The following is a 27107-nucleotide window of genomic DNA, read 5'->3' as shown; positions in this document are numbered from 1 at the left end:
AAGAGGAGACACCTGTGTGGGCTAAGTTGACAAGGGTAGGGTCAACTGTGTGTAGGCTCAAGAAGGTCACATGTAGAGGTCTGGTCTCTAGAAGTGGAGCTGCGTGAGATGTGACATTGAGCAATTCCCTGCTGCTTGTCCTACTCCTGTAGATTGATCAGGGATGGATGGCTGTTCTCAGGAGTACTATGGAGTGTTAGAAGACAAGTCCTCTGGATGTTAGCAGTCAACAATGGGGTAACCTGACTGCTGCTTCAACTCAGAGGATTGGGACCATGAATCTTGTTATTCAAGCACCACGATCAGAAGTGGCAGTTCTCTCAAGGAGTGAGAATATGAAGATTCATAGGTTGGTTGATGAAGTATGCTCTGGCAATGCATATCTGCTATTGACTGGTGTTCCTCTAGTACTTATGGTCAGCTAAAGTCTGATTGGTGTGGTAGGAGTATGCGTAGGTATAACTCATAGAGTTAGTTACCACTGGTAGGGATGGAGTATGTCTGTACAATGCATGGATATTAGTATGAAGTTTCCATGATTGTTAATTTGAGGGGGAGTTTTGGTTAACCTCCTCACATTTGGTCAGCCTAGGATCTGGTTGGCTGTTGACCTGTGTCACATGGGTTCTGGTAGTTGTGTGACACAATTTGGAAGGAAGAATTCATCTCTCTCATTCCTAAGGGTGAATTTAATCTGGGAAGACGTTCAAAATTGTCTAGGTGCTTGCAAGCAGAAGATGTTGACACAAGAAGAGTACTTTCAAAGTAGTCTTATGGTGGAAGTATCTGAAAGGATAATTGGGAAAGGATTTAAGATCAATGTCTACTTGTGCCAAGTACAAGTGTTTAATTGATTATCCTTGGAGCTCAAGATAACTGATGTTATTAAAGATGTTGGAACATCACTTCTTCAAGACCCTGTGCAGAATCACAGGAAGGATAGTACATTGGCTTATGATCTATCTCTTTGGTGGCAGCAAAAGCATATGATCTCTGAAAAGGTTTCCTGGCAAGAAACATGTTCAGCCTTGGTATGTACAAGAAGAAGAAGACATCATAGTCTTGATGGTGGTTACTTGGATCAGTTTATCTCTGATCTAGGTAAGGAAGTGCATTAGCTTATGCACACTGTGGAGTCAAGATCAAGTGGCAGCAGTCTTGACATCATGGAAACAGCCTTGCCTTAGGATACGGATTCCTTGGTAGAGCTGAAGGGTTAGTTTCTAACTGGTCCTTCTGAAGACTCATACATCAGAGTGTCTGATGTCTTTGGAGAAGAAGCAGGGATTCATCAAGGTGTGAACTTGGATGACTTAACTGCAAACCTGCAGGATGGAGGTTGTTTACTCCAACTTGGTTCCACAATCAAGTCTATGAGAACATTGAACTCAGTTCTGTGAAGGGAGGAAGTTCTTTCAAGTGGCAGAAGAAGGAGCTGAATTCAACAGCTAGATGTCAAAACACAATGTTATGACATTTGGTTCAACATCAGATTCTTAGTTGGTGAGGTGGCACATCAACTTGAGATAGAAAGGTCTACAGGGTTGTAGATTGGATACTTCAAAAAGCTTGAAGTTCTAGTCTCACTTGGAAGGTCAGAATATCTTTGGGAGAAGTCTGATAAACTTGAGGAGGTCAAAAAGCAGCTTTTGACCTTTTCATATGAGGATTCATGAAGGAGGTAATCAACCAGTGGCAATTGGGTTACCTCAAAAGTGAGTTCGAAGAATTAAGATAATCAACATATGGCAGCTGATTATTCTTGAGGAAGTCTGAGACAAATTACTCTTGAGTAGAAAAGTAGTAAGTTGAAGACTAAAGGAGGTGCTTTCTATTCATCCCTTGGAGCTTGTGGTATGAGTTCTGAGCCATCTATGGAAGATTATCTCTTGTAATGGGATGAAAATGTATATGTCCCAAGTTAGGTCTGGGGTCTTCTTAATCAAGCTGATGACTCAGTGATATATGAAGACTATCAGATGGTGCTCCTCGTTGTGAAGGATGTCCCAGCTGATGTTGGAACATCTTGTGAAGTGGTCTTCTATTCTGATTAGAAGAGAGATTGACACAGAGTGTGAATGTGTTCAGCTAAGAGGGTTGAACAGAGGGTGTGCTCTTGAAGACATGAAGATGCGTCTTATGTTTTCCATTCATCAAGTGGTCTGGATTCTCTTTGAATCAGGAAGTGTGTGAAGGTCCAACTTTGGGGTGTTGGATATGCTCATGTGTGATCTCCAAGCTTCAAGAGGAGAGTAGGGCGTCCATGACAGGGGGAGTTCTGTCCTTGAAGCTGCAAGTAATCATCAAGCTTGTGGTCTTTGTGTACTCAGATAACCAGGTATGGCACCTTGTCAGTTATCAGGATGCTGTGTCAAGGCTGAGTAAGCTGAAGAATGTCTGACCGAATGTCATGACATTGCCCTGGAAAATGCTGCTAATTCCTTCTAAAACTTAAAGTCAGTAGGAATTGTGAAGGTGATGTGTCAAATTCTGGTAAATCAGAATAAGCCAGATGGCTACAGATGTGTGGAACAGGGGGAGTAACCATCTGCTGAAATGTGGGAATTTGACTGTATCAGTGCCAGATGTCAAGTCTCTTCTGGAGGTATGACAGGAACCTTGGAAAATGTTGAATACTAGCAGAATGCAAGAAATGTTGAGACATCGCGTGCAACGTGTCTGACTGCATATATGGAATAGTCTCCATGCACTGGAACGGCTGTTTTGGAAAAGAAACAGTCAAGAGCTATAAAAGGTATTCAAAGATAATCTGAGATTTTGTTGGTGATTCTCTGACTGTTTCTCAGCAAAAATAAATGCATCTTGACCAAGCATTTATTTCTTCCTGAAATTCCAAGGCACGGGCTGGACTATTTAAAGGATGCACTAGCCCTCTTCCTCTCACAAGAAAAACACTCCATTCTCAGAATCATGGGGTATGTTAAGGTTTGGGCAAGCTGCGCCTGGATCTGGTTTTGTGAAGGGTACCTTTACAAATGTTTAGCTAAAAAGGGGGAGAGAAATATAGTCCTGGGGCTGAGAATGTACCAGAAGCAAGCCAACTGTGGATGTGGCAGCAAACAGAAGTTGGCATCAGGCACAAGATCCACCAACTGGGTTTACCACTTGTGTCTAGTGATCTGAGTTAAGAAGACAGTTGTGCCTTGTGATCTGAGTTACATTGACTATGTACTCAGTATTACATATTCTTCAGGAAGCTCTCCGGTTGAAGGGGAAGGGTTCTGGTACAACTAAGTCTTGTCCCTCTTCTTCCCCATGTACACCAACTTTGGTGTTTGTGGTGGTGGAGCCAATGACGGAGATGAAGAGCATTCCCAAATTGGGATGTTTTGTCCAGTGTATTGTTTATTTGTTTTAGCTAAAATTTGCCAAAGGGGGAGATTGTTGATTCCTTAGGATTGACATTAATTTTAGAAAACAAATAATGTAATCATCTCTGGTGTTTTAATATGTTGGGTTGAAGAAATTCAACATCTGGACCAACATGTCATGTACGATGTCACGACATCAGGTCTGTGACATCGCACATGTGTAGAAAACTGAATTAATTAATTCAGTATATATTCTGGGATCAGCAAGGATATCTGGTGAATATCCTAACTCCCATGTGGAGGTCTTGAAGACTCAATCAGAAGATATATAGGCTCAAAATATGGAGATATATATGGAGAGATTCTAGGATTGAAGACCTTGTTTGTAGCAGAATTTTTCTGCTGAAGTTGTAACAGCAAAGAACAAGTCTGCTGCGATTTCTGAAGGCCCAAATCCAGTTGGGTGATTAGGTTATAAATAGCTGATTGTAACCTAGTTTTTGTAAGCCTCCTAGAATGAAAATTTAGGGGTGTGTGTGAGGTAAACCTCCCAATCTGTGGGAAGGTTACCATATGTTTCTCAGTGGTAAAAGCTGAGAGTTTTGTAACTCAAAGCCTGTAGGCAAGAGTGATTTTGTTCTTGAATGAAGCTGTGAAGCAAGTTCAAGGTGAGTTAACATTACATTGTATTTGTAGTGATAGGAATGGAAACTGGAGGTTTCTATCTAGGAGTTCCTAGGTATAGATTGCATTGGGTAGGGATTAAGTGAGGAGTTGTAAACGGGTGAGTTTAACTCTGAATTGATACTACTAATAGTGGATCTTCTTCCTGGCTTGGTAGCCCCCAGATGTAGGTCATGTTGGACTGAACTGGGTTAACAATTTCCTGTGTTTGTTTTCCTTCTGCATGTGTTTTTATTACTGTCATAACTCAGTAGGAATTCCAGTCAGCTTATCAAGATGATAACAGACCTGGCATATAGCCTTCTGTTTGAATGTCAATCAGAATGTTGTAACATTCATCATGGACAATAGATACTGAATGATAAGCAGGTTAATTTCAGTTCAGTATTTATTTAAGTCTGTTCTTTTCAAGGATAACAGACCTGGCTGAAGGATCAATGTGAAACTGTCAAACTGGATGTTTTGACAGTTGATACTGAAGGTTGATACTGAAGTAGAGACTAGTTAGTCTTTTACAGTACTGCAAACTTAGCACAGTACAGTTCCAGGAACATAACAGAATCAGCATATGTTCTGGATGTCGGACTGAATGTTGTGACATTCATTCCCAACAGCAGGAGCTAAAGTGTAGGATGATTGGTTTTTCTGGGTCAGTATTTTTCTCAGGCTATTCTTCAGGGATCCAACAGCTTAGAGAAAAACCAGGAAACCAACTACTAACCTACAATTAATGAACCTAACAAGTAGCCTAGTTGTTAGCAATCTAATAAGTGAAAATTAGATTAACGTGTTCGACCTTTAATTCAGGAAATACAAGTAAAATACAAACACACTGGAACAATGTAACTGCTGATCAACAGTAAGACATCAGGATGATAACTGTGGAAGAAAACAACAGAAGTGAGTGTTAGGATTGATTTCTGTTGAATCCGTATTCCTGATGCACAGCACCAGGTGTTCATACATTCTAGGGTGACATAGAATAAGATGTCGTGACATCTGTAAACGTGTGCATATCAGTACAGTGATTAATAACTATCTTGCTGTATTAGTTACAATGTTAGATCAGATGTCATGACTTGGAGTAGAACATCTGAATTCTGACTACACCAGAATTTCAGCTCTGTTAACCGTCTGGGTTGTCGCCAAGTGCGAAGAGAGCTTCAAGAGCTGCTAGATGAAGGAACCATAGAGATTCTTCAGAACCGTAATGTTGATGAAGATGAACCAGAGGTGAATGTTATATCTCCTGTGTTCAAATTGCCTGAGCCTGTTGTCATCCGTTATGATGGCAGCAAGCCGAAGGTCTCTCCTTCATTAGTAATCAAGCCTGCAGGCCCTGTGCCTTATTCTTCGGATAAAGCTATTCCGTTCAGATATAATCCCGTTGCTGTGGAAGATGGGAAAGAAGTGCCTTTTCCTTCAACTTCTGTGACTAATATTGCTGACGTGAGCGGGTTGACCCGTAGTGGTCGTGTGTTTTCTGAACCCTCTAAACCCCAGGTTGTTTCTGATTCCGCTGAGCGTCCGGTTGGGACTGCAGTGAATGTTCAGAACCCGACACTTGCTGTTGCCAAACCTTCCTCTGTACAAAAGACTCCTGCTTCTTCTGTTGGCTCGAGCGACACTATGAATGAAGAATGTGATGAGATGCTGAGGCTCATCAAAAAGAGTGAGTACAACGTTGTAGACCAGCTTCTACAAACGCCGTCCAAGATCTCCGTACTTTCATTACTTCTGAATTCAGAACCTCATAGGGAGGCTCTGCAGAAAGTTTTGGATCTGGCGTACGTCGATCACGACGTCACAATAGAACAGTTTGACAGTATCGTTGCAAACATCACTGCTTGCAACACTTTGAGCTTCTGTGACGCTGATCTCCCCGAGGAGGGAAGAGACCACAACATGGCTTTACACATATCCATGAACTGCAAATCTGGTGCCATGTCCAACGTGCTGGTGGACACTGGATCATCTTTAAATGTATTGCCAAAGACCACACTCTCTCGATTGTCATATCAGGGGCCTCCTATGAGGCAGAGTGGTGTTGTTGTGAAGGCTTTTGATGGGTCGCGTAAGACTGTGATTGGGGAAGTTGATCTCCCAATCAAAATTGGACCAAGTGATTTCCAAGTTACCTTCCAGGTTATGGATATCCATCCATCATATAGCTGTCTCCTTGGTAGACCATGGATTCACGAGGCTGGCGCCGTGACATCCACCCTACACCAGAAGCTGAAATTCGTTAAGAACAAGAAACTGGTTGTGGTAGGGGGAGAAAAGGCTCTCCTGGTTAGCCACTTGTCTTCTTTCTCGTATATTGATGTTGAGGATGAAGTTGGAACGCCTTTCCAAGCTTTATCTATTGCTGATCCAATTGAGAAGAAGTCTCCTTCATTTTCTTCCTACAAAGATGCGAAACTGGCCATTGAATGTGGTGCAGTTGCTGGTTTAGGGAAGATGATCGAACTTGAAGACAACAAATCCCGGGCTGGCATTGGCTATTCCTCTGGGGCATTTAATGAGCATGGGTTGTTCAAGAGTGGAGGTTTTATCCACGCAGATCAATCTGAAGAGGCTGCTGCTATCTTGGAAGAGGATGCAGAGGACTTGAGCAACTTCATCATACCTGGTAGTGTCTGCCATAATTGGGTCGCTGTAGATGTTCCTACAGTCATCCATAGATCAGAGTAATTGTTCACTTTGTTGAAAACCCTTCTCCCATGCCAAAAGGAGAAGTGATGACATTGTTGGCAGCATATATACAATGATGTTTTCATTCAATTAATGCATTGTCAAACATTTGTTTTTCCATTTGTTTTCACTTTTTGCTTTTGCATGAAATCAGTGATCACAAAAAACCCATAAAAACAAGAATAAAAACAATCTTTTTCATCTGCATAATGATTTGCTTGTTTAAATTCTGAAGTTTTCATTAACCAAAATCATTATGCAGGTTGATTCTAAAAACCCATTGAACATAATGATCCAACGCCATCTCCCAATTTTGAATTCCCTGTATTCGAGACAGAGGAAGATGACGTTGAAGAGATTCCTGATGAGATTACCCGTCTCCTTGAGCACGAAGAGAAGATCATTCAGCCGCATCTCGAGAATCTGGAAACAGTCAACTTGGGGTCTGAAGATTGTGTTCGCATGGTCAAGATTGGGGCACTTCTTGAAGAGTCTGTCAAGAAGGGGTTGATTGAGTTGCTACGAGAATATTCCGATATCTTTGCCTGGTCGTATGAAGACATGCCTGGTCTAGATACAGATATTGTGCAACATTTCCTGCCTTTGAAGCCTGAGTGCGTGCCTGTGAAGCAGAAGCTCAGAAGAACTCATCCAGATATAGCAGTGAAGATCAAAGAGGAAGTTCAGAAGCAAATTGATGCGGGGTTTCTGGTGACTTCTACATATCCTCTATGGGTGGCCAACATTGTGCCTGTGCCTAAGAAAGACGGAAAAGTCCGTATGTGTGTTGATTACCGTGATTTGAATAAAGCTAGTCCAAAAGATGATTTTCCTCTACCACACATTGATATGTTGGTAGACAATACAGCTAAATTCAAAGTCTTTTCCTTTATGGACGGATTTTCCGGTTATAACTAGATCAAGATGACACCAGAGGATATGGAGAAGACAACATTCATCACACCTTGGGGAACATTCTGTTATCGAGTGATGCCCTTAGGTTTGAAGAACGCCGGAGCCACGTATCAACGAGCTATGACTACCTTGTTTCATGACATGATGCACAAGGAGATAGAGGTCTATGTTGATGACATGATTGCTAAGTCCCGAACGGAAGTTGAACATATTGAGCATTTGTTGAAACTTTTTCAGCGTCTGAGGAAGTTTAGACTTCGCCTGAATCCGAACAAATGTACATTTGGAGTCCGTTCTGGCAAGTTGTTGGGTTTTGTTGTCAGCGAGAGAGGTATTGAAGTTGATCCTGCAAAGGTCAAAGCAATACAAGAGATGCCTGCGCCCAAAACTGAGAAGCAAGTCCGAGGTTTTCTTGGCCGCTTGAATTACATTTCCAGATTTATATCCCACATGACTGCCACATGTGTGCCGATATTCAAGCTCCTTCGGAAAGATCAGTCTCATGATTGGACCGAGGATTGCCAGAAAGCTTTCGACAGTATCAAAGATTATCTGTCTGAACCTCCGATCTTGTCTCCGCCTGTGGAAGGAAGACCTCTGATTATGTATTTGACTGTGCTTGAAGACTCGATGGGTTGTGTCCTCGGTCAACAAGACGAATCAGGGAAGAAAGAATCTGATATCTACTACCTCAGTAAGAAGTTTACTAACTGTGAGTCTCGATACTCAATGCTTGAGAAGACGTGCTGTGCTTTGGCTTGGGCTGCTAAGCGTTTGCGCCAGTACATGATAAATCATACAACTTGGTTGATATCCAAAATGGATCCAATTAAGTATATTTTCGAGAAGCCTGCTTTAACTGGGAGAATTGCCCGTTGGCAGATGTTGTTATCTGAGTATGATATCGAGTATCGAGCTCAGAAAGCTATCAAAGGTAGTATCTTGGCTGACCATTTAGCGCACCAGCCGATTGAAGATCATCAGTCTGTTCAGTATGACTTCCCAGATGAGGAGATTCTGTATTTGAAAATGAAAGATTGTGATGAGCCTACACTCGACGAGGGTCCGGAACCTGGTTCCAGATGGACGATGGTGTTTGATGGCGCTGTAAATCAGTACGAAAATGGAATTGGGGCAGTAATCATTACTCCTCATGGCACACATATTCCTTTTACAGCAAGGCTAACTTTCAAATGCACGAATAATATGGCTGAGTATGAGGCCTGTATTATGGGACTGGAAGAATGTATTGATCTGAGAATCAAGCATCTCGATGTGTATGGTGATTCGGCCCTGGTTGTCAATCAGATCAAGGGTGAATGGGAGACGAATCAGCCAGGTCTCATTCCATATAGAGATTATGCTAGGAGGATTTCAACGTTCTTTACTAAAGTTGACTTTCATCATATTCCTCGAGAAGATAATCGGATGGCAGACGCTCTTGCTACGCTCGCTTCCATGATTGTAGTCAGACGGTGGAATGAAGTTCCCAATATTGCCATGATGCGCTTGGATAGACGAGCTCACGTGTTTGCAGTGGAAGATGTGAATGATGACAAGCCTTGGTATTTTGATATCAAGAATTTCCTCCAGAACCAGGTCTACCCACCTGGGGCATCTGTGAAAGACAGGAAAACTTTGAGAAGGTTGTCAGGCAGTTTCTACCTCAGTGGTGAAGTGCTGTATAAGAGAAATTTTGACATGGTTTTGCTCAGATGCGTGGATAGACACGAAGCAAACCTGTTAATGACTGAGGTCCATGAGGGTTCATTTGGTACTCATTCCAATGGATATGCCATGGCTAGAAAGATGCTGAGAGCAGGCTACTATTGGTTGACAATGGAGTCTGACTGCTGCAAATATGTGAAGAAATGCCACAAGTGTCAGGTTTACGCGGATAAGATTCATATTCCTCCGACACTTCTGAATGTGATTTCGTCACCATGGCCTTTCTCTATGTGGGGAATCGACATGATCGGCATGATTGAACCGAAGGCGTCCAATGGGCACAGGTTTATTCTCGTAGCAGTTGATTACTTCACCAAATGGGTTGAAGCCGCTTCGTATGCGAACGTAACCAGGCAGGTGGTTGTGAAGTTTATCAAGAACCAGCTGATTTGCCGTTATGGTGTGCCAGATAAGATCATTACTGATAATGGATCTAATCTGAATAATAAGATGATGGATGAGTTGTGCGCTGAATTCAAGATCGCACACCATAATTCTTCTCCCTACAGACCTAAGATGAATGGGGCTGTTGAAGCTGCTAACAAGAATATCAAGAAGATTATCCAGAAGATGACAGTTACGTACAAAGATTGGCATGAGATGCTGCCATTTGCTTTGCATGGATATCGTACGTCTGTACGCACTTCAACAGGGGCAACCCCTTTCTCTCTTGTTTACGGCATGGAGGTTGTTCTCCCAGTAGAGGTGGAGATCCCATCAATGAGAGTCTTGATGGAAGCCAAGTTGACTGATGCTGAATGGATTCAGAGTCGTTATGACCAACTGAATTTGATTGAAGAGAAGCGATTGGCTGCCATGTGCCATGGTCAGTTATATCAGCAGAGAATGAAGAAAGCATTCGATAAGAAGGTCAAGCCTCGTGTGTTCCGAGAAGGTGACCTCGTGCTCAAGAAAGTTTTGTCTTTCGCGCCCGATTCCAGGGCCAAGTGGACTCCAAACTATGAAGGTCCATATGTTGTTAAGAGAGCCTTTTCAGGCGGAGCTTTGATGCTTACAACAATGGATGGGGAGGATTTCACTCGTCCTGTGAATTCAGATGCAGTCAAGAAATACTTTGCCTAAAAAAAAAGAGTATATGCAAATGAAAAACAGAATAGCTCGCTAAGCTGAAAACCCGAAAGGGCGGCTTAGGCAAAAATGAGCGTCTCGGTGGAGAACCCGAAAGGGCGATCCAGGCAAAAATTAGAGACATTGGAAAAAAAAGAATATGTGCATCCCGCTAGATTGAGTACCTCACCCTGGGGCAATCTAGGCAAAAATTAGGGATTTGGCAAGTAACTGCATCCTGACAAGACTTTCTGTTCCACATCCGTCTTTTCGTCAGAGGTTCTCGATTCGTCGCCAACTGAAGCATCGCATACATCGAGATTCAAATTGGTAGAGAAAGGATCATTATGTTCAATGTAGCCCTCTTCCAATATATATCACTGATTTCAAATTTGTACAGATCTATGGAGTCTTGCCATTTGCAGGCTACCATTCCATCAAATAAATTTGAGCTTTTATCCAATTATTTGCACTCTTATTTGTTTCAATTCAACAAATGTTTTGCATGTTTTAATTGATAAAATGTCATTGTTTTAAACAAATAATTTTTTTTTTCAAATTGTTGTTTTAAACAAAGTGAACATTCACAATGATGAAAGGATACTTAATAACTTCTCAGTGCTCTCCCAAGGGTGGCATGATTTCCAACAGGTAAGACATTTGTTCATAGTCCTGGCTTGGTTGTATCCTCTTTCTCCCTTTCTGCCATTGGGGTTGTTCCCCAAGCGGAGCCCTTGTTGGATTTGTTCCCCAAGCAGAGTGTTGTTGAAGATTCGGTTTCTTCTCCAGCAGTAGTCTCTCTCCAGCATGGTTGCTTCCTTTTTTGGAAATTCAGTAGTTGTTGGGTTGACATCCCGGTATTTCATCACTTTCCTCAGCACAGTCGCTAGTGGAATCTGTGATTTATCCCCGAGCAGAGTGGTTGTTGAAGACTCAGTTTCTTCTCCAGCAGTGGTCTCGCAACATGGGTGTTTTCCTTTGTGAGGATTTGGTGGATTGATATCTAGGTACTTTACCATTATCCTCAGCGTTGCCACCAGCGGAATGGTTTCTCCTTTCAGAATCTCCGCCAGAGTTGAAATCTATGTTTCCCCAGTAGGGTCGGTTGGTGATCTATCATCCAGAGATTTGGTAGTTTCCCTGATGCTTTTGACCCTCAGCAGAGTGGTTTGTTGCAGAATCTGCTTATGTGATCTACTATCTCCCTCAGTGGGTTGTTCCCCAGTGGAGTTGTCTGTGGTGGCTGCTAGTATTCCCCAAGTAGAGTTGTTTGTGCGGCCGGATTCTACTTGTGTGTTCTGTTCTCCCTTTGTGGGTTGTTCCCCAGCGGAGTTATTTCGGAGTTTGCTCTTCATAACAGTTCTCGCCGGTGCAGTGAACTTCTGTTTCTCAGTTGATGCTGAAGATTCCCCTGCAGAGATTTTGGGGACTTTTCCTTTTCCCCAACAGATTTGTCTTTGTGGCTGTTTATGCCTATTGTGACTTTTTGTTCCCCAGGTTGGGATGATTGTTGATCCATCACTCAGAGATTCGTGGTTTCCTGATATCTCTAATCTTTTGCCTCTCAGCAGATCTTTACTTTTTAGCATGTAGATCTCCAGCAGAATGGCTTTCCAGTTGGACCTCTTTGGTTTTCCTCTGGAAGTATAGTACCGGGCATTTTGATTCCTGGACATGTTTGTGTTAGATATGTCTGTTTTGTCAGCATTCATCAAACATAAATCACGCATATTCATGCATACTCATAAACATTCAGATATTCATGTTGCATTTTTTGCCATATATCTTTTGTTTGTTGTTCCCTGCCTGGTGATATAGATCTCTTTATAGATCTCCCCAAGCAGATGTCGGGTGTTTTGATCTCTCCATATAGAGTCAGCCCATAAGCAGAAAGTGTCTGTCTTTCCTTCTGCAGTTCCCCACTGAGATATATCCTCGTGGATGACGGTTTCTTCCGTTTCCTCCCAACATATATATTGGGATGGATTTTCCTATTTAAGTTATATCCTCATTAGGATGAGTCTTGATTCAGTCTGTCTTTGCGGATCAATCCCGAATTGGCTATTTGTCAGCCGTTTCTTGTGCTTCCCTGTGGAATAAATGAATGATTTGCCCAGTAACCGGCAATAATTCTTTTACCCCCAGCGGAATTTTTTTGGGCCTCTACCCTTATACCGGTAGTTATAAGTCCTATTTTCCTTGCCCTTTTGACGGAATTGATGGTTATATACCTTTTTATTCCTCGGCAGGAGTGGGTGGTTGTTATAAACCCTGTTTTGTTTCCCGTGCGGATTTGTGATTCTTTCAGTCCCCACGTGGAATCGTTGGCTACTACCCCGTATTCGGTAGTCGTAAGTCCTATCTCTTTTCCCCTAACAGAGGTAACCTTTGTGGTTCGTTCTGGTTGTTGGTGGATTTTGTGGTCTTCTACCCAGTATTCGGTAGTTGTAAATCCTATTTTGTTGCGGTTTTATCCCCAACGGAGTTTGCTTCCTTTGTGGAACAGTTGGATAATTGCCGGTTGCTAGCAATTTATCCCCATCTGAGTCTTTGGTTTTCTACCCAGTAGTCGGTAGTGTTAAACCTCTTATTTCCTCAGCCAGAGTTTTGGTCTTCTGCCCAGTATTCGGTAGATGTAAACCCTGATTTCTCCCTTTGCAGAGTTAACCTTGTTGTTCATCCTAACCGATGATGGTTACTCTTTGTGGTTATCTTCATCCAGTATTCGATGTTGCTATTCCTTCTTTGCTTTTGGATAATTGCCGGTTGCTAGCAATTTTATCCCCAGCAGTCTTCTGGATCATTGCCGTATGCTCGCAATGTTATCCCTTTGAAGTCGCCATCAATTCCTTGTGGATAATTGATGTTTATGCAATTTATCCCCAGTGAGTCTTCTTTCATTTACCCGTTTGCTTGGTAATGTTGTTTCTCCCTTTGATCGGTCATCATTATATACCTAGTTTTGGTACCCCGATGCCTTTCTTTTCGGTTGATTTATCCTTTGTTAACCCAGTAATCGGTTGTGGATAATCTTCCATGCGAGTATGTTATCCACGTTCTGACGGTAATGGATGGCATATCTCATGCACTCTTCAGTCGAAGCCTGTTGTGTTTCCTCAGTCGAGTAAGATTCGTTATTTCCCTTTTTGCGGAATCGAATATTCTTTGTTGTTGGATAATTGCCGGATGCTTACAATTTATCCCTTTGAGTTGTCTTTCGTTTGCCCGTATGCTTGGTATCGATTGCCTCTCTTCTTGGTTGGTCACCTATTATATGCCCTAACCGGTATCTCTGGTGTCTCTTCCTTTCGAGTATATTATTCACGTTCTGACGGTAATGAATAATATGTCTCATGCGCTCTTTGGTTGGAGTCCTTTGTTGATTATCCCCAATCGAGTAAGATTCGTATTCTTTGTAGAATCGAATATCCATCCTTTAACCAGTTTGTGTTTCGGATGATGAGTGTTTTGGCAGTAAAAACCAATCCACGTTTTTGGTAGGTCACCTATTATATACCCAGTAACCGGTATCCCTGGTGTTTCCTTCCATGCGAGTGTATTATCTACGTTCTGACGGTAATAGATAATATATCTCATGCGAGTATTTTAGCCACGTTCTGACGGTAATGGATAATATATCTCATGCACTCTTTGGGTTTGTGTCCCCAGTTGAGTAAGATTCGTTTTCCGGTTGCGGATTCGAATGTCCATCCTGTAAGTCGATTTGCTTTTTCAAGCCCTCCTTTCGGATGATGAGTGTCTTGGCATATATACCGATTCACGCCTTTGGTCGGTCACCTATTATATACCCAGTAACCGGTATCCTTGGTGTTCCTTCCTTTCTGCTCCCTATTATGACCTCGGTCCCTTGTGGAGTCAGATTTTCCTGAGTTGATGTACCTTTTTCAGGTCTTTCTCAGATGTTGGTTGATTGATATCTCTCACCCTTATACCGGTCTTAGATATTCATTCTTCCTGAGTTTGTTACCCTTATACCGGTAACATCTCATTTTCTCTGCTGTTTCCCCAGGAGAGTCTCTTTGCTAGATTTTCCCGGTGGAGTTGTGTTTTTCTCTTCTTGCTGTGTTGGCGTTTATCCCTAATACACGCATAGTTTGAGTCAGCCTGTGTCTTTCAATGGATGTGTTTTCCTTTGGAATTCCTCTTCCCCAGTGTGAGTCCTTCACTCCCCAGTGTTGTCTCCAGTTTCCAGTCGTGCCCTGCTCACGTAGTGTCAAATCCTTTTTCCCCAAAATCAGAGTCGTGTCTTTATCACACATTTCTTTTTCTTATCCCCGTGAGAGTCTTGTTAGAGTCTCTCTGTTCCTGGTGAGTGTATTACTCCGATGGATCATCTTTTCTTCTTTGTGGACCCATATTCCCCACAAAATTTTGTTTGTCTTTTGCATGCATACATCTTGCATCATGAGGTCTCTTAGGGACCAAAATTTGTCTCATTATTGGTTATTTAAGCCCATTCTACCGCGTCGAGATGAAGATTTCTAAACTTCACTTCTCCGTCTAGAATGACCTTAAATAGGGGCATCTGTAAGACCCTAATTTTGTCCCTAAGATCCCTCATCATATCATATCATATCATTGCAATGCCTCAAGGATCATTGTGCACCTTGCTTGCTTTCTAGTGGGTGGGTCATCTTTTGAGAGTGGTTCTTGATCACCAAGCATGTTTTGCATTTGTATATCATTGCTTTTCATGTGTTTACTAACCAAAAGTACAAGAATATGTCATCTAACCTTGTTACTTGCAGATGAAGTAATTACAGGTCAAGGCAGTCAATGCAGTCATTGAGCAATAGATGGTGGCCATTCTGAAGAATTTGGACCCCATGATCATAATCAAGAGTTCATATGAGCTATGACATCATTTTGAATCAAAATCTCAAGTGGTAGAGGCTTGAATCTCATCAAGGCATTCATCAGACAACTGAAGCCCTAGCCAGTCAACTGCCAGTCAACTGTGGATTTTGGAGATGGGAAGTGATGGGAAATACCTCATTCATGTTCAAACAAGTCTCATTTGACATTTCAAATACTCTCATTGAAGAAAATAAAGTCAGATGAAAACTTTCCAAAAATAGAAAGTGACCTATAATTGGAATTTGCCAAAAATGGAAAGGTTTTCTCCTTCAAATTACATGACCAAAAATGCTTCAAATGAAATTTTGTTGAACATGAAAGTTGTAGATCTTTCTCTCCCATTTCCAAAATGTCCAAGAACATCAATTTCTCATTTGTGGTTGGAGAGATATGATCAAAACATGGCCAAGGGAGTTTGAACTTCAAGCATGCATAACTTTTGAACCAAAAGGCCAAATGGAGTGGTTCTTTTTGCAACATTTCCATCTTGATGTGCTCTATCCAAATCATGCATTATATTTCATCAATTCTCATCACAAAAATATTGGATTTTTCACTTGAATTTCATTTGAATTTTGGAGGGAAATGTCCAATTTGAAAATTATGCATTGCATTCACCTTTTACCAATTGCATTTGATTCAAAATCACATTTTGAAGTGAAAATCATGCAGCCACGAGTACTGTAGCATTGCCATGCACATGTAAGGGTGATTTTGCCATTTTGCATAAACTCTCCCATTTCCCTAATTCACTTAACATTTGATTAGAGCCTAAGCTAAACATGATTAATAGTTGGTATATAAAGCTAATCCTAACAGAAAATCAAAACAACAACTTCATAATTTCAGATCTGAAAATTTTCTCTCCAATTTCTCTCAAGATTTTCATCGAGTTTCTTCATAAGCATTGCCTGTTTCGTGGTTTGTTCATCATCTACAAGCATTATTGAAGATTGTTGAAGCAGGATCTTGAAGAATTCATCAAGAATCGTGGACTGTTGAAGCTTATGCACTTCCATGGCAGTTGAGGTTTCAAGAGGAATCAAGCACTGCTGAGCTATTCTTTTGCATCCATTCATTCATCTAAGCTTGGAAGAACATCTGTTTATGCATTTCAGGACCTGATCCCATTGATTCCACTTCTGTTTCTCCAGCAAGGTTAGATTTCGAATGCTCCAATTCTTGAAATAATCATGTGCATCTCGTAGATCCTTTAATGCTGGTTGTATTGAGCTTTAGATCTTTGAATTTCATTGAGTATTGAAGTAGTTATGATGATTGTAAGTTTGATGAGTGAAACTTTCTCTGCTCGATTCTTTGAACATGTGCTGAATTAGGTTAAAATAATTGTGGATCTTTGATGTATGCTAGAAGACGAATCCATTGATATGTGTTTGGTGAATTTCTGGAATGATTTGTTCTTGATGATGAAGAACACGATGAACAATGGATGAATGCTAGGGTTTTTGTTTCCAGAATTCCTTTGATCTTTCCCAGCGTTGCCTGCATGCGTTTTCCTGTTTTTTGCACATGTACTGGTCCAGGTGTCGACCACTTATTGGCCAGCGTTTCATTTAAATGAAACGCCGCGTTTCACTTGGCGCGTTTTGGCTTTTGAATTCTCACTCAGTTCGATTCCGAGTTCATGACATTTCCAAATTGGCTTGTAACATTTTATTTCATTTCTTCATGTATCCATGTGCCATGCCATTTCATGCATTTTTTATTTTTTCCTTCACTTCAAAAAATCATAACTCCATAAATAATGATCCAAATCACATGAGATTTTTTGCACATTGCTCCTTATGATGTTTACTATTTTATGAATATTTTTCCAAAATTTGTGCTCGGTTGGAATTTAAATTTGCCTAGGGTTTGTGTATGCATATGCTATCATGTATCTTGCTTGCCATTTTCTTTGTGAAATAATGATGGTTGATCCAATGAATCTGAAAATTGACATGCTTGAACTAGACATCCTAATTGACATTTTGGTGTAGATTTTGGATTTTTCTCATATCTGGTTGTTGAGATATGATTTGTTTAATGTAGGTGTGACAATGTGTCTCACACCATTGTTTGCTCAACTTGATGATTTTCTTTACCATGCCAAATAAATGCCAATTGATGTGATTTTTTACATGATGCTACTTCTGGATGTTAGGATAGATCATGATTTTTCCTGGAAGTTTTAGATTCATTTTGGATTTGTTTGGTATTTTTCTTGCTGGATGGTCATGTTTGGACTTGTGATGAGTGTTGAACTTTCATGATTTGTGAAATGCTTATGCCTTGTCATATGAGCTTGAAATTTGGTACATGTTTTCTAGACACATTGAAGTTTATTGTGGCTTTGGTTTGAGTCATTTATCACTTGTCATCTCTGTTTTAGGTTTGCCTTAAGTTGATGTATCAATTTGTGCCTCCTTTGAGCTTGTTTGTGCTTACATTGCCTTATGGAATTTATTTTCCATGCTTATACTTGTCCAAATGCCCTGATTTTTGGTATGTTGATCATTTGATGTGTGCTGTTTAGCCATGGTTTTTATTGGGATTTATTGAACCATTTTTGAATTGATGTGGATTTATTCCTTCTGTTGCTCCAATGAGTTTCCAATTTGCATGTCTTGCCTTATATGATTTGTGAAATGAAATTGGTTAATGCTATTGACATGGGACCACTTGGATATTGTTCTTAATTGCTTGAGCTTGATTATTGTCAATTTTCATGTTCTGTTTGGAATTATTTCTCCCTCTTTGACCCTAGGCCTTGTCCTAGTGGTTGGTGCTTATGTTTGAGCTTTGTTTTCAGGATAAGAAGCATATGGCCTTGAGGAGATTGATTCATTTGCTTAAAGTTGGTTGATTGTTGAATGTTGACTAATCTTGACTTGTTTTGTAGGTGGCTCTTAGCTCATTTGAGTTGAGCTTGTGCCTTGCACATTGTTGCATTGTTTGACTATTGTCTGTTGACTGTTGATTCTTAATTGTCTGTTTGACTTTGTGAATTGTATGCTGACTGAGTTAGATTGTTTTCAGGTACATTAGTTGCTAAGTTCATTGTGAACTTGTTTTTACTTTGCTTGATAGCTTAAGCATTGAGGTATAACTCCTCTTCTTCATGTAGTCTGGAAGACCTGGCCTGTTACTTGGCCAGGCACCTGTCTGAAGTCCTCCTTAAGAGGCAATGTCTTTGTGTGTTTATTTTTGTGCTAAGCAGGAAAAGACCTTTGATAAGGCAATTGGCAGATACAAGAGATATGTAACCTATCTCCTGCTACTCAGTGTGTCACTCACCTTGCTCACACTACTTGTGTTGATGCATAGTGAGTAAAAGCCCAAGATCTATAGAGTCTAATCCTTGTGGAGAGAGTTCCAACTTTCTGAACTCCCACATCTTCCATTATTCAATGCTCTCTCTGACCAGAGATAGAAGCTATGAGGCACACCCCTCATCTCCTTTCATCTGCTTCACCTTGGCTCTCAATGTCAAGGTTAAGAGCACCACTTACCCCATTCCAGTTGACTTTAAAGTCTAACCCTTGCTTGAGCCTAATTGCTTGTATATAGTGTGTGCTAACTGAATCATTGACTGCTTATTGGTTCATCTATACATGTTTGCTTGTTTTCCTTTGTGCATTTATCATCATTAATTGTTTATTATTGCATGATCATCATTTCATATCTTTGTGACACATCTTTGTTTGTCCATTGAGGAATCAACTATAAGTCCATTCATTGGCCATTTGTTCCTATGATTTGGAAGGGATTGAGTGTAAGACCATTTCATTGGCCACTTATGTCCTCTTGGATTAGTGCTTTTGTTTGTCTGTTGTATGTGAGGATTCAATTGTAAGTCCATGTTGTTGGCATTTGTTTTCCCATGATCATCTGTTGGAGATTAGTGTAAGTCCAGATAGATTGGCATCTGATATCCATGTTTCTTTGTTTTAGGAGATTGGTGTAAATTCATTTATTGGTATCCGGTATCCAGTTTGTTTTGTGAGATTGGTGTAAGTCCAGTTGAGTGGCATCTGGTATCCATCTTTGTTTTAGGAGATTGGTATAAGTCCAGTAATTGGCATCCGGTATCCGCTTTTGTTGACCTTGCCTGATACTTTGTTTACTTGTTATTTGCATTGTTGCCTATTCCAAAGGACACACTTGAATCATCTTCCATATGATTTCAAGAGGTGAACACCTAAGGAGTTTTACTTCCTCACCCCTCCATTTTTGTGTGTGTTTTCAAACCCTCTTTTCACATGTTAATTCAAAAACTTTGACATATTGTGCAAACATTTTCACCCCTTTTCAAATTAGAAACCTAGGCTTTAGGCCTTTGACTTTTTCAAACTCCATTTCATAATACTTCTTTGAATCAAATTCTAATCATACTTTGACCATCTTTTTGTGAATAAATCCTAATTGGTTAATTTCACTCATTCAATTGTTTTGATGGCTTTGTCCATTCTTGTTAAGTTTTCCATACATTAGCCATAGGTTTCAATTATCATAGTGGTTGATATAAATCTTACCTTATCCTTAGTGAGTTGATTGTAAGTCTTCCATACTTATTATAGGGTTAACCCCTCACTAGTATGTTGAAGCCGTCCTCGCATGGTGGATTGTTGATTCAGGTTGAGTTTTCTCCCGTTGGTAATGAAAAACCTTAGGGCTTGTGTTTTAAAATGAATTCACTAACTTTTGGAAATCTTTTAGCCGAACTACGGCGTTTTGATCCTTACCTTTCATGGAAGGTACGTAGGCAACGGGTTCATCCGTTCAAACACAAAAACAATAAAAATTGTATATTCTTTTCTCATCCCTTCCATCATTGTTTGCACAATATGTCATAAACAAATAAGCTTTTTATACAACAAGTGTGAAAAGAGGTTCCCTAGGAGTACCTAGGACGTTTTGGGTGCCTAACACCTTCCCATTGCGTAATTAACCCCTTATCCGGATCTCTGACCTTTTCATTAGTTTTCTATGTGTAAAACTTCATAGACTTTTGTTCGCTTTTTAGCCAATCCTTTGGATAAATAAAAGTGCGGTGGCGACTCTATCTTTGTATGCTTTGCTTTTGGTTTAATCAATAAATCATAAAGTGATGAATACACCGCTACAGTTAGCAAGTTAATGTAGAGAACCCGGTTTCATCTATGCATCAAATGACTCAAATATGATTGAAATAGAGGCAGTCTATCAATGCCTCAAAGTATCATGAAGGATCTATTGATCAATCATTAATAGGTTTGAAACATTGAAGATTTAATAAACTCTAAACAACCATGGCCATGATCTAATAGATCTCATCAACCAAACAAATGTAACAACAAGTCAACAATAAAAGCAAATGATAACAAACACAAAGTAAGACTAAAAAAGATGAACAAAAAGGTAGTAAGAGCAAAAAAATCCCCAAAAAAGAGTGTAAACCCAACAAAACCAACTTGACTCAAATCTCTCTCAAAACACAACCCAAGAGTAAAACCTAATTTCCAAACACCAAACAAAACCAAAAAAAGTCAAGGAGTTCGAGTCAAAAATATTACCAAGACTGTGGTGTCAAAACTAGGTTGTTATTGTGTTTGGGTTTGAGAATGAACAAAAAACTTGGAAGAGGGTGGCTATGGTTGTTGTGGTAGAAAAATGGAAGATAAGGAAATTGTAATTTTTTATGGTGGTGGTGAATGATTATGTAAGTTAAGGTTACAAGTTTGCTACTATTTTTGTTGTGTGGAGATGGTGGATTTTTTCATGGTGGTTGCGTGGTTCAAAGAAGAAAAGAGGGTTTGGGTGAGTTAGGGTTTAGGTTGAAAAGAGGGAGCTTGAATGTGATTTTGGCATAAGTTTAGTGGCTTTCAAGCTTGAAAAATGAGGGGGGATAGTGCTTTATTTATAGAGGAAGTAAAGGGGTTGAAGTGGGTGAAAAAAATCACTTTGTGGTGAAAAAACAGAGTTACTGTTGCTGTCTGCGCAGGTGTAATCGATTACCATGATTTGGGTAATCAATTACACCATCCAAAATGGCATGAAAATCATGTTTTTGGCTGTGTAATCGATTACCATGATTACGGTAATCGATTACACAATCCAGAAATTGATTTTTCCCTTATTTTGTTGGTTTTTTCCTCCAGAACTTTAACTGGATAACCCCAGTTTTTCCCAGGTGTAAACATCATGTCTTGAGCCCGTGTAATATGTCTTTGGTTATGAAAGTTCAATGAAATTGTGATAATGAAATAATGAATACATGCATGTGCAGTAGGGCCATGGATCAGATTAAAGTTGTATCGGGGGTAGGGTGAATTTTGGGGTATGACAAGATGCACAATAGTGATCGTGTTAAATTGCAGTTCGGTATGCTTCAACACATCCCAGATCCCTTAGCAAACCTAGGAGAATGACATCTACGTAAAGTTAACGACCAATGAAACTTTAACCCATGGCAAAGCTTTGCTAGATCCGAGTGTCGCAAATGGAAGCACCGCCAAGGCCATGTCTTAACAGATGCTGTGATGCCAACTGAAGAAAAACCAAGTCGTAATTATATGGCTTGGTACAAATCAGTTGGATTTGAGTTCATCGCCGAGGATATGTACCTAACGATCTACGCCAGGAAACATACACACCAGAAGGCTCAACATCTAACCCCCAACAACATTGTCAGACCGGATAATCGCAACCCCCTATCCATCAAAATTTCTGATATACAAACACACAAACCTACAACCCTAACATTCCAAACACCCAACCACAAAGATAAATCCACAAGTAATATCAAATAAATAGAAAAATCTATAGATAAGTAAATAAAAAAAAAACAGAATGTGAATTCAATTGGCGCCCCGCCCCCTATTTAAAATAAGAGGAGACGTCAATCACCTATAAATATTTTTTTTGAAACATGAATGCTTTTAAAAATATATGATATAAAAATATGTATATTGATATTAAATGTTGAAAACTTAATTATTTTAAAAAAAATCACTTTTAATAATAAAATATAGATAAAAAGGAAAAATATTACATTAATATTTAATTGCAATATATATATATATATATATATATATATATATATATATATAATATATATATATATATATATATATATATATATATATATATATATATATATATATATATATATATATATATATATATATATATATATATATATATATATATATAATCTTTCCCTCTCATTAATCTTTCCATCTTTAACTAATACTCACATATGCTGCGTAACATTATTGTCATCTATATTTGAGATGTACGAAATAAGCCTTTAGATATTTCTGATTCTTTTTTCATCATTAATCTCTCCGTCTAACCAATTTTTCAAAATTCTTTTAAGATGTTCGAAAGTTTGGATATTCCAAAAAAATATTGTAATCGGAGGTTTCGTTGCCGAATAACATGTGTCAGTATCTTTTATCAATAATGATAAAACTAATGAAGAAAATAAAAGAATAATTTAAAATGAGATGTGAGATAAATGATTTTTTATATACAAATGATGTATTAAAAACGAGTAGAAGGGATCCTTAACACTAAAAACAAAGATAATACAGCTAAAAGCAACAACGACACCAAAAAGAAAAAAAGAAAGATATAAACATCTAACAAGAAATGGGAGAAGGAAAATTTATTAAACCTAAAAAAACTCAAAACACATTAGCCAAATGATTTGACGCCATTATTGAAAAGATATACACTAATGCTAAATTGAATCGAAAATATCTTAGATAGTCGTCAATTTAATTGACGCCACAAAATAGGTGAAATCGCCGATTCGCCTAATAAATTTCAACTTTTTTTTGTTTGAAAATATGGTAGATTTAATTTTTTTAAAATCCAATTATTTTGAGAATAAATTTAAAAAATGAGCTATTTAGATAAAAAATTCACATGGTATAATTAGTTTATCAATATAGCTTATCAATTTTTTTTGTTGAAAATATGATGGTTTTTTTTAAATCTAATTATTTTGAGAATAAATTAAAAAATGTGGGTTATTTGAACGGATGAAATAATTAATTTAATTCAATAGAGGTTATCAATTTTTTTAATTAAAGTTTATATTTATGATAAGATATTTAATTACTATTATTCTTCTCATTATTTAATTATTTTAAATATAAAAATATTATTTTTTACATATGAATCATTCGTTCATTCTATGAGTGGCTCTCTAGTTATATGAAACGGAAATAAATTGATACTTCACGATTGCAAAAGGGATAGTGTGAAAGTTGAGAAATTGGAGTAAGACAGTGGCATTGACATATTAAATTGGAAAATCGGTGGTTCTTTTTTTCTTCTTCTTATACACATATCTTGTCCATGATCTCTATAAAAAGTTACTGAGTTCACTCCTAACTAGAATTACACCTTTTAGAAGATCAAGGATGAAATTCAAGCCTGTTATCTTCATGTTCTTTCTCTGTGCAATAGTTCTCATTTCTGTTGTGGCGGCTATAAGGCCATTCAAATGTGAGAAAAACAACACATCTAGTTAATTTTGAAGCACAATTGTTTTCTTTTTTATTTTATTTAACAAACGTATTTGTTTGATTTGCAGCCGGTGCAATTGAAGAATCGAAAAGAAAAGGGTTGGGAAGAGGACATAGTGATGAGGTAGATTGGGTAGGTTCAGGAACATGGGGAGGTTGGGGAGGTCCCAGAGAAGAAGAAGGTGGAGAAGGACATGAAGGAGGTTCAGAAGAAGGTGGAAATGAAGAATCTGGCTGGGGAGGAGAAAGACATGAAGGAGGTTCGGAACAAGGTGGAAATGAAGAATCTGGCTGGGGAGGAGAAAGACATGAAGGAGGTTCGGAAGAAGGTGGAAATGAAGGACCTGAAGAAGAAGAAGAAGAAGAAGGTGGAAGCGTTGAAAATGGAGATCGTTAGGAGAATCCATGAAAACTAGACACATGCATGCATTTGAGTTCTACTGTCTTTCTTAAACTTTTTCATATAATTAAAATCATGGACTATATATTAATCATGCCTAGTTTGTAGTAGGATGAAATCCTCCACTTAAATTAAGATGCCTATGATATGTATCCTTAAATTGTATCAGTTGTATTATCACATTTATGTTATATAACTCTAGCAATTATGTTACTAAAAAAATAATGACCGAGATGTTCAAACACTTTTCATGCATCATGTGCATTGCATGGTTTGCCATTACATCAGACATCATTATCATAGCATTCTTAAATTAAAAAAAAGAAGAAAGACACCAAGTGTACTTGAATTTAAGAGAATATTTGAATAGCTTGGTGGCCCAGTTTGAAATCCATGAATTGTCACCCCACGTGCATCACCTCAATTTTGATTGTACCATGACATTGCAATACCATATAGTTATCATTTTGAATTTTACCAATTCCACACCAAGTCCAATTGGAATTTTACTTAGTTTGATACCATGTTTCTTGTCCGATAAGTAGTAAACCAAAGGCACTTCTTGATTCAATTTGAAGTTGTTTGAATTTCATTCCAAAATGGCATCATGATCACCTTCATGCTTTTAGTTTTAAGTTATCAAGAATTTTGGACCAAGGTAGTATGTAAAGTGAACTAAATTTGGATTACATGATTCATCTTTTATCAAATTCATATCAATGGATTAGTTTAAGATTAAAGTAAACAAAAGCAAAGTAAAATTGATTTTTTTTATGTTGCGTGAGATTTGGTTAAGTCAAAAGGTCGTTATGATTAGTGTCCTATAAGTTAGATTTTTTAAATTTTAGAGATACATCTTCGGTATATTTTCGTAGATGCATTTCTAGAACTTCTATAAATCAGAACTAGAAGCATACAATAAAAACATGTAATTGGACAAAATAAAATAAACATTCGTAACATAAAATGAGCATTACATAGGTGATTTTAACATAAAATGCAACATTACACTTCATTATCAAGGTGGATGTTTCAACATCTTAATAATATCTTCGACTGATCTTGGAATTGTCCCTTTCAACTCGAGCGTAATTTTTGTTTCAAAACGGGAAAATGTATTCCATATAGCCCTTACATCTGCATCTGTCTTGAGTATAAAATTGTTGAACTCAATCTTCCCTCCGTTGTCAAATGACGGTGAACGGTACTCGAGCTTCATAATTCTGTGATTGTCTCCGTAAGGTAGGAGATAATGGATTTTGTCTGTAATATCTGCAAGAGATGTGTACATGGTGAGCTTAAAGTTTTTCCCGGGAGTTCTGTAGGAGTAAGAGACATTTGCGACTTAACAATTGATGTTTATTTGTGACATTTGAGACATTTTCAGCTTGTGTGAAATAAGGAACAAGGGCACCTTAATTTATAGAAGTTGTAGACAGTTGTGGGTCATTTATAACGTGACATGCTTATTCCGATGATATATCTCTGGTTCCACACCCTATTATCTTATTCCAGAGACGCACCTCCGGAACCTCTCCTAAACAAGTTTGAAAATAGAACCTTTCAAATCTAACCTTTTTAAAAAAAAATAATAAATATTTTCATCAGGAAGATAAAAAATGCATTAATGAACAAATATTGGATATATTACACTTTATTTAAATTGAGACACAATTACATACACTTATTTGTCCGAATAAAAAGAATATTAAAATGAACCGAAACCTATGTCGCCGGTTAAATCTATGGTTGGTACCCCCTTTGACTTTTGTGTATTTGATTCTCTTTCAATATTGTTCAACTTCTCGAACTCTAGCATCCTTTCCACAAAATGATCCGGCCAAGTCTCGACTTTTATTGTTGAATGAGCCATTTACTCCAATGATGTAAGTGGTATAGGGTATCCCGGTTTCAAGTAAACTTGAACAAAATGTTGTGATTTTTAAAGCCACCCAATACACATAATACGATCATTTGAATTTTGAGGTGAGGCGATACGCAATGGGAAAAAAGCTTCCAAAAAACCATATCGCGTAAGATCAATACACACCCTATCATACGCACATGCTATGAGGTGACCCATGTCAGGGAAGCGCATCCATTTTTCCATCGGTGTCGGTCCGCTAAGGCAAGGAACAAGAGACTCGTAAACTTCATCGAAGTGTTCTTTCTTTCCGTATAGCCGTGTGTATGAATCTTTATGAGTCTTCAACTCTTGGATAAGTTGATGACAAACAGGTGTATGATTATCTTCTCCTTTACCAAGTAAGCCAAAATAACTCGATATCCACAATTACCATGTCCCTCAATATTGACAATCCGCTCAATGTATTTGTGCATAAAAAACATGAATCTCGTCAATGAATATAATATTTTATAGAGGTGGTTTGCTAATGCGAGCTCCTTTGGCAACACTTTTTTTGAGATTTTGTAGTTGGTTAGTCGGGAAAAACTTTGTCAACATGTTCAAAATATGAAGGAGACCGTATAGTAGAATTGTCATTTGGTGTAGGCTTGGTTTTCTTTGGAGCACCTTTTCTTTTACTGGTTGAGAGGGTGGTTTCAAGTCGGTGGTTTTTGGATAGGCAATCTTCCTCAATTGTTCTTTGATGTGGAGTTTCATGTTGTCATCGACTTTCAAAAATCTCTCTTGTATCACTTCCCATTAGGTCAAAATAGAGATATTCAATTTACCTTCTTTCATAACACTTACGTCATCAAACCTAAGCCTCTTCCAATGAGTACAAACCTCATCCATTCCTATCAGGATACCAAGTTTCACCTTTTTTACAATAACACAAGCACATGGAAGACCATATGTTTTCAGAATTGTTTATCCATAATTTGCGCTATCGAAACCTACATTATTAACTCATTTAGCCTCGTGAA

The 27107-nt window shown here is 38.7% G+C and overlaps 1 protein-coding gene across 1 annotated transcript; it reads left to right on the top strand.

The window, feature by feature from the left end:
- Positions 1 to 23676: 23676 nt before the first annotated feature.
- Positions 23677 to 24337, top strand: LOC127121112 (uncharacterized). The gene is made up of 2 exons (XM_051051707.1): positions 23677 to 23798; positions 23887 to 24337. Exons 1-2 carry the CDS (start codon positions 23714 to 23716, stop codon positions 24213 to 24215), a joined length of 414 nt encoding a protein of 137 aa, XP_050907664.1. The 5' UTR covers positions 23677 to 23713; the 3' UTR covers positions 24216 to 24337.
- Positions 24338 to 27107: the final 2770 nt, after the last annotated feature.

This window comes from Lathyrus oleraceus, chromosome 2 (assembly GCF_024323335.1).
Source record: "Lathyrus oleraceus cultivar Zhongwan6 chromosome 2, CAAS_Psat_ZW6_1.0, whole genome shotgun sequence".
Classification (NCBI taxonomy): Eukaryota; Viridiplantae; Streptophyta; class Magnoliopsida; order Fabales; family Fabaceae; genus Lathyrus; species Lathyrus oleraceus.
Note: the sequence above shows the minus strand (reverse complement) of the source record. Positions and strands in the feature narration are given on the sequence as shown.